Genomic DNA, 6,228 nt, shown 5'->3' on the forward strand with positions numbered 1-6,228 from the left:
GGAAAGACATCAGTAATGACCAATGGGAGTGATTGTTGCTGCCTAAAAAAAAGTCTGAAAATTATTATTTTATAAGAGAGAAACATACTGTAAAACTGCCATCTTGAAGCATATCTTCCTTTTTTTTACAACTTAAGTCTGTAAAAATCTTTGTGTTGTTCCTGGTATGTTGTCAATAACAGCGATATCTGTCCAACAGCTGCTGATGACACCAGGATCCAAAACGGACCAGTCAAAGCCCAAACCTCAACCTGGTGGAAACGGGTGGAAGCTGTGGAGAAACCAACGTTTGCAAGAACAGTAGATCCAAATAAGTCACATTTAAAGAAAGAGGGAGGAATTTTTTATTCTCATCATTATTTTAAGCATTTAGTATTTTATGAGAAATTAGAAATCAAGAGAAAAAATCTTTTTTTTTTAAATTGATAAATCTGGATTGTTGTTGATTTGCTGTAGGAAACGTCTGCTGCCAACGTTTTAATCCCCCATTTCAGTTATAAAATGATGATCCATCATCACATACAGAAAGATTTGAACCCAAGACCTTCAAGCTGCAAAGCCAAACTCATAACTGCTCCATATGTCATAACTAACACAGAAAAGACATTTTTAGATGTTTCTAAATATTTTTATTTCTTTTTTTTAATTGAAATGATAAAAAAGGCAAATAACTAAATGCAAACAACGCAGCAAAGCTGCTTCAAGCTGTCAGTCCTCTTCTTAGGGAAACATTTTCAGCCATATGTATTATTTAGTCAACGTAACAACAATATGATTCTTGGTCTGGAAAAAACACAGAAAATGACAATTTATAATAACTCTGTAATTCAAAGTTAGACTGCTGTGCACTAAACAGATGGTTTTCATTATTGCAACCAAAATTAACAGAACAACTGTTTGATGAAAGATTGTATAATTTTCTATAATTTTTTGGGCGGGAATCTGAATTTCCAGAAAAGTCAACATTCTGAGATTAAAATCAGAAATTGGTTTCAAAAATAGTCTGAATTCTGAGTCTAAACTGAACTTTGAGATTAATTTCAGAGTTATTTTCTCCTGAATCCTTTTCCATACAAATGTGTTGATTCATTCATTTATAGGATTATTTATTCCTAATTCAGACCCACAGAAGAAGTGATATCGGCCTTTTCTCATCCATGATGGCGTCCTACTCCTTGTCCTCGTCCTCCGGCCCGCCGCCCTCTGACGGTAATATCTTCATTGGTTTGACGCCTCCCACGTAAAAAATGGGAAACATTTTCTCAGACCAGCTGTGTGAGAAGGTGCAGATGTGCTTGAGGGTTTTGGGGTCGGTAAAGGACAGTTTTCCCCTATCCAGGTCCAGATGGATCCGGATGGCCTGCAGTTTTCCTGTAACGTGGAAGCTGGCGGGCGCTCCTGAGGAGAAATAGGAATATTTTTCTTTGGAAAAACAAACAGCCCACAATCCTGACCTGAACTGAATCGGTTTCTTCCTTTTGAACGATTCTTCTGCAACGCCAACGAACCAGCTGCTGCAGTCTGCCACCTCCACGGTCCAGAAGTGGACCCCCGCAGTGAGGCCCCTGGAGGCCGAAACAATCCCCTCCGACTCAAACCTCTCGGGATTCCCGGGAAGTTTCTGTCTGCTTCCCCGCCTCACTGCAGCGAGATCCTCGCAGATGATCAGTCCCGGTCCGGCCGTGTTTGGGTCCAAAACCACTGGCGTACGGGACACCATGTGTTTGACCTTCTTCCAGGCGTTAAAGCGCAGGTTGCCCAGGTGTTTGGCCACATCCATTAGTGCGCCTGCAGCCGGCGGGGGCAGCTCCGGCAGGGGGCGCTGCTGCTCCGCTCCTGCAGCGCTGGAGCTCTGCAGGAACGCAGCATCTTTACATCTCAGCGCCCTTTCTGCAGATTTGATGGTGTCGTACAGAGCAGACATTACTCCGTCCAGAACCTTAATCTTCTCGTTCACCTTCAGACTCTTCTGCTCCTCTTCCTCCTTCACCGCAGCCACCCTGACCTCCTCTTCATCACGCAAAACCCGCTGCAGCATCCTGAACTCCTTCCGAATCCTGGCCTCCGTGAGTCGGGCCTGGGAGTGAATGTGTTGGGCAGTCAGGTCCAAGTCTTCCTTGACTTTTGTGAAAAGCTTGAGTTTCTCCTGGAGGGGCATGATGGACTTCCGCAGCGCCTCCCTGCGGTCCTGCGCCACCTCGGCTGCGGGGCGGAAGACGTGGCCGCTGTGCTGCTGGGAGTCCCTGCAGATGAGACACACCGGCTGCTGGTGGTCCAAGCAGAACAGCTTCAGTTTCTCTGAGTGCAGCTGGCAGACATCTTCACGCTCCAGGAGGAAAGCCTCGCACGTGTTCTTCAGCACCAGGTTGCACGTGGGCTCCTTGCGGTCGGAGTCGCAGTTGCAGACCGGACACTTCCGGACCTGTTTCTGCGTCCACCACCTGTTCAGACAGGCCCTGCAGAAGCTGTGGCTGCAGGACAGGAGGACCGGGTCTCTGAAGATGTCCCGACAAACGGGGCAGGACAGTTCTTCTTCTAAATTTGAAGCCATGTTGTCTTAACGCTGCCGCAAAGGTAAAAACAGAAAGTTAGAGCCGCGTTTCGCTCTAAATATATTTATTTCTGAGTGTTAAATAAACTTACGTTCAGTTCACAAAGTCAGTCGGACGACAAAGTTTTAGGTTCCGGAGTCTCTGAGGTCTCCAGAGGTAAACAAATGCTGCTTCCGGTGACGTGCTGTCGAAGCCCGCCACAGACATACGTGAACGCGGCCGCCATATTGGTCAGGGTCTTATCGCTTCCTCGTATTAAGGGAGGAACTGTTGCCATCTCCTGCTTATCTTATGGTTGCACTGCAAACGCCACGCCAAAATCTAAACTGGCTCTTTTTACTGTGACTTGACTAAACATATATTTAAGTACAATTTCTGGGTACTCTGCTCACCTCTGATTGTTGTGAATTATTAAAATATTTGCTACCCGGGTTGACCTGCACCGGGAATTTTCCTTTTTTTTTGGAACTCTAAACAGGTGTCTGTAAATCAGTGCAGTCTCTGGCACTGATCTAGCCCTCATGTCCATTCGTATAAAAACAAATCCACCCCTTTAACTCCAGGTTGTCCTTGTGTTGCTACCTGTGTGTTATGGAGATAAGGAGGCGATGCTCCACCCCTTTACGCACTTTGCACCAACAGGAAAAACCAGGTAATTCCAGCCGCAATGATTCATGACTTCCACGCAAACGAAACATAAAGCTCATTTCACCAACATAGAAGCTGGAACTCCTTCCAAACAGAAGTAAACTTGAACAGTCAGGATTTTTGAAACTACACTGAGTATTTTCTATTTTTGTGCTGAAATGTCCTTCAGACCAGAGGAGGATCTGACCTGCGTCATCTGCCACAACATCTTCAAAGACCCGGTTGTCCTGCCATGCAGCCACAGCTTCTGCAATGACTGTGTGAAGTCCTGGTGGTGGGATAAGCAGGAGTGCAAATGCCCCGTGTGCAAGAGCATCTCTCAGATGAGACAGCCGCCTCGCAACTTGGCTCTGAGAAACCTGTGTGAGACCTTTGCGTTGAAGAAAGGAAAAGATGATGGTGACTCAGAGGCTCTCTGCAGGCTGCACTCTGAGAAGTTCAAGCTGTTCTGCCTGGACCACCAGGAGCCTGTTTGTGTCATCTGTCGAGATTCAAAGGCGCACAACAGCCACAGGTTCAGACCGATTGACGAAGTCGCAAAGGAAAGCAAAAAGACAGTGCAGATCTTATTGTTGCCCCTGCAGAATAAGCTGAAACTCTTCAAAGACGCTGAAGAACAATTTGAAGAAAAAGAAAATTACATAAAGACCCAGGCTGAGCACACAGAGGCACAGATTAGAGAGGAGTTCAAGAAGTTTCACCAGTTTCTCCAAAAGGAGGAGAAGAAGAGGGTTGCTGCTGTGAGGTACAGAGCAAAGACCAACAATAAATTCTTGAGACGTGATGCTGCAAATCTGAGCAGAAACACAGCTTTGCTTTCAGAAGCAATCCGAGTCACAGAGAAGCTGAAAGCTGAAAACGTCACATTTCTGCAAAACTACAAGACCACAGTGAAAAACATCCAGCAGTGCTCTGTGCTGGACGACCCCCGCCTGGCTTCGGATATGTTCTAAACGCCGGTGAACACCTGGGCAACCTGGCCCGATCTGTCTGGGTCAAGATGGAGGAAACGATCTCCTCCACGCCGGTGGTTCTGGATCCAAACACGGCTCATCCGCACCTCTCCCTCTCTGAAGATCTGACGAGTCTGAGGTACACAAGGAGGCAAAAACGTCCCAAAATCCCAGAGACAATCGCCGACTACCGCTGCGTCCTGGGATCGGAGGGGTTTCTCTCCGGATCCCACAGCTGGGACGTGGAAGTGGGAGATGTGGATCACTGGAGTCTGGGTGTGGCAGCGCTTTCTGCCTACAGGAAGAAAGACATTAAGTCTGGATTATGGATCATAAAGTTTGAGAAAAATGAATACTCAGCGATCTCTCCACAGCAGAAGGTGAGGTTGCACCAATTAGAGAAGTTTCGAAAGGTCAGAGTTCACCTGCGGTGCAACAGAAGGAAATTGTCGTTTTTTGATCTGGACACTGGGGATCACATCCACTCCTTCACTCAGATTTCCAAGGAAACTCTTTTTCCGTATTTCAGCAATGGAAGAAGAATCCCTCTGAAGATTTTACCAGCAAACGGCTCAACTAAAGTCCCACCGCTCATAATAATCAGCTTTATAGTGATGATGATGGCTCTGATTTCAATTCTGAAGCTGATTTAGTCAGCCAGCCCAAGGTATAAGTGAACTATACTTTTCCTTTTTTCCCCATATTTTCTTAATTTTTGTTTTTTAGGTTACAACTCGTAATCAGATCTGATAATCTGGGTGTAGTTCAAGTCAAAGTTCAGGACTTTGACCTGAACTTTCAGAGCCACAGCAGTACATAGAACTGTTCAAAAAAGACTTTTCACCTCTGTTACGCACCACAACACAAGGTTAACTTACTTAGAATGACATTTGCGAGTTATTCGCCAGACAGCCTGCATGATCCCTGCAGCAGCCATTTGAGTTTTTCCAGACTGACATGAATCAAAAGCTACTTGTTTTTGATTAAGCACCGTATCATAAATGTTTTAATCCTTGCATCTATTTTGATTCAAGCTGACAATCTGGTTAGTAAATGTTTAGTTTAGAAAAACTGTCATTTATAAATGTGATCATATTTCTTTTGTTCTATGCAATTTATTGTTTACCTAAACATTATGAACAACTGAAATATTAAATTTACAGTTTAGTTGTCAAAGGAAATGTTACAAGCAATAAAGTTGGCGCCAGTGCAACAGATGCTTAATTTTCTGATTTATTAAACATTTCCCACAGCAACATAGTGTCTTTCTTCCAAATATCCATTGCCTTAACATTATTTCCTGTCATACCAGAAAATATTATTTATGTCAAAAAAAGTTTTTTTAAGCCTTTGCAAAGGTACAGCTTACATCACAGACTTTAATCTCAGAGTAATTCATTTGTTATCTGGTTTTTTACCACATACAGAATGTATTTGCATTGAGATGGTACCTGGAGCAGCAGGAGGGAGGATAGAAGTGAAGAATGAGGCCAGGAAGTATAGAGCAAAGACGGATGAGTGTAATGAGGTGCAGGACAAAAGATGAGGACCGTCTTTGCTCTATACTTCCTGGCCTCATTCTTCACTTCTATCCTCCCTCCTGCTGCTCCAGGTACCATCTCAATGCAAATACATTCTGTATGTGGTAAAAAACCATATAACAAATGAATTACTCTGAGATTAAAGTCTGTGATGTAAGCTGTACCTTTGCAAAGGCTTAAAAAAACTTTTTTTGACATAAATAATATTTTATGGAGAAATAGGTGGTATCGAAAGACCGTAGCAAAATGAAAAGTAGATTCATGTGTCTATGCAAGAGTCCAGTTCAGATGGTTTCTATAGACACAGAAAGGGAGTATGAAGATTTGAATATTGCAAAAAATGCACTAATTGTGAAAAACTATTATTAGAAGCTTAATTAATTTTGAATACATCACAAAATCCAGCGAGTAACCAGCAGTGGGAACAAGAGCCAAAAGTCTCTGGAAATAAAAACCATTGGAAATGAAAGATGATCATCAGACTCTTCATGTCTCAGGGATTTTTACCTCTGGTGTCACTCTGTCTCCTGGAGC

At 43.9% G+C, this 6,228-nt stretch overlaps 1 protein-coding gene and 1 pseudogene across 1 annotated transcript; one reads left to right on the top strand and one right to left on the bottom strand.

Annotated features, from left to right (window-relative positions):
- Positions 1-373: 373 nt before the first annotated feature.
- LOC129356174 (E3 ubiquitin-protein ligase TRIM35-like) lies at positions 374-2,551 on the bottom strand. Its single transcript, XM_055025775.1, has 2 exons — positions 1,128-2,551; positions 374-783 (listed from the first exon to the last, which is right to left on the bottom strand). Exon 1 carries the CDS (start codon positions 2,549-2,551, stop codon positions 1,169-1,171), a length of 1,383 nt encoding a protein of 460 aa, XP_054881750.1. The 3' UTR covers positions 374-783; positions 1,128-1,168.
- Positions 2,488-5,409, top strand: LOC129356173 (zinc-binding protein A33-like; annotated as a pseudogene).
- The last annotated feature ends 819 nt before the right edge of the window (positions 5,410-6,228 follow it).

The sequence above is a fragment of the Poeciliopsis prolifica genome, unplaced genomic scaffold (assembly GCF_027474105.1).
Source record: "Poeciliopsis prolifica strain line A6 unplaced genomic scaffold, Auburn_PproV2 SCAFFOLD159, whole genome shotgun sequence".
NCBI classification, from domain to species: domain Eukaryota; kingdom Metazoa; phylum Chordata; class Actinopteri; order Cyprinodontiformes; family Poeciliidae; genus Poeciliopsis; species Poeciliopsis prolifica.

What these genes read in the sequence shown, in the direction of transcription:
- LOC129356174 (XM_055025775.1), bottom strand. Translation starts at nt 2,551, where the DNA reads ATGGCTTCAAATTTAGAAGAAGAACTGTCCTGCCCCGTTTGTCGGGAC.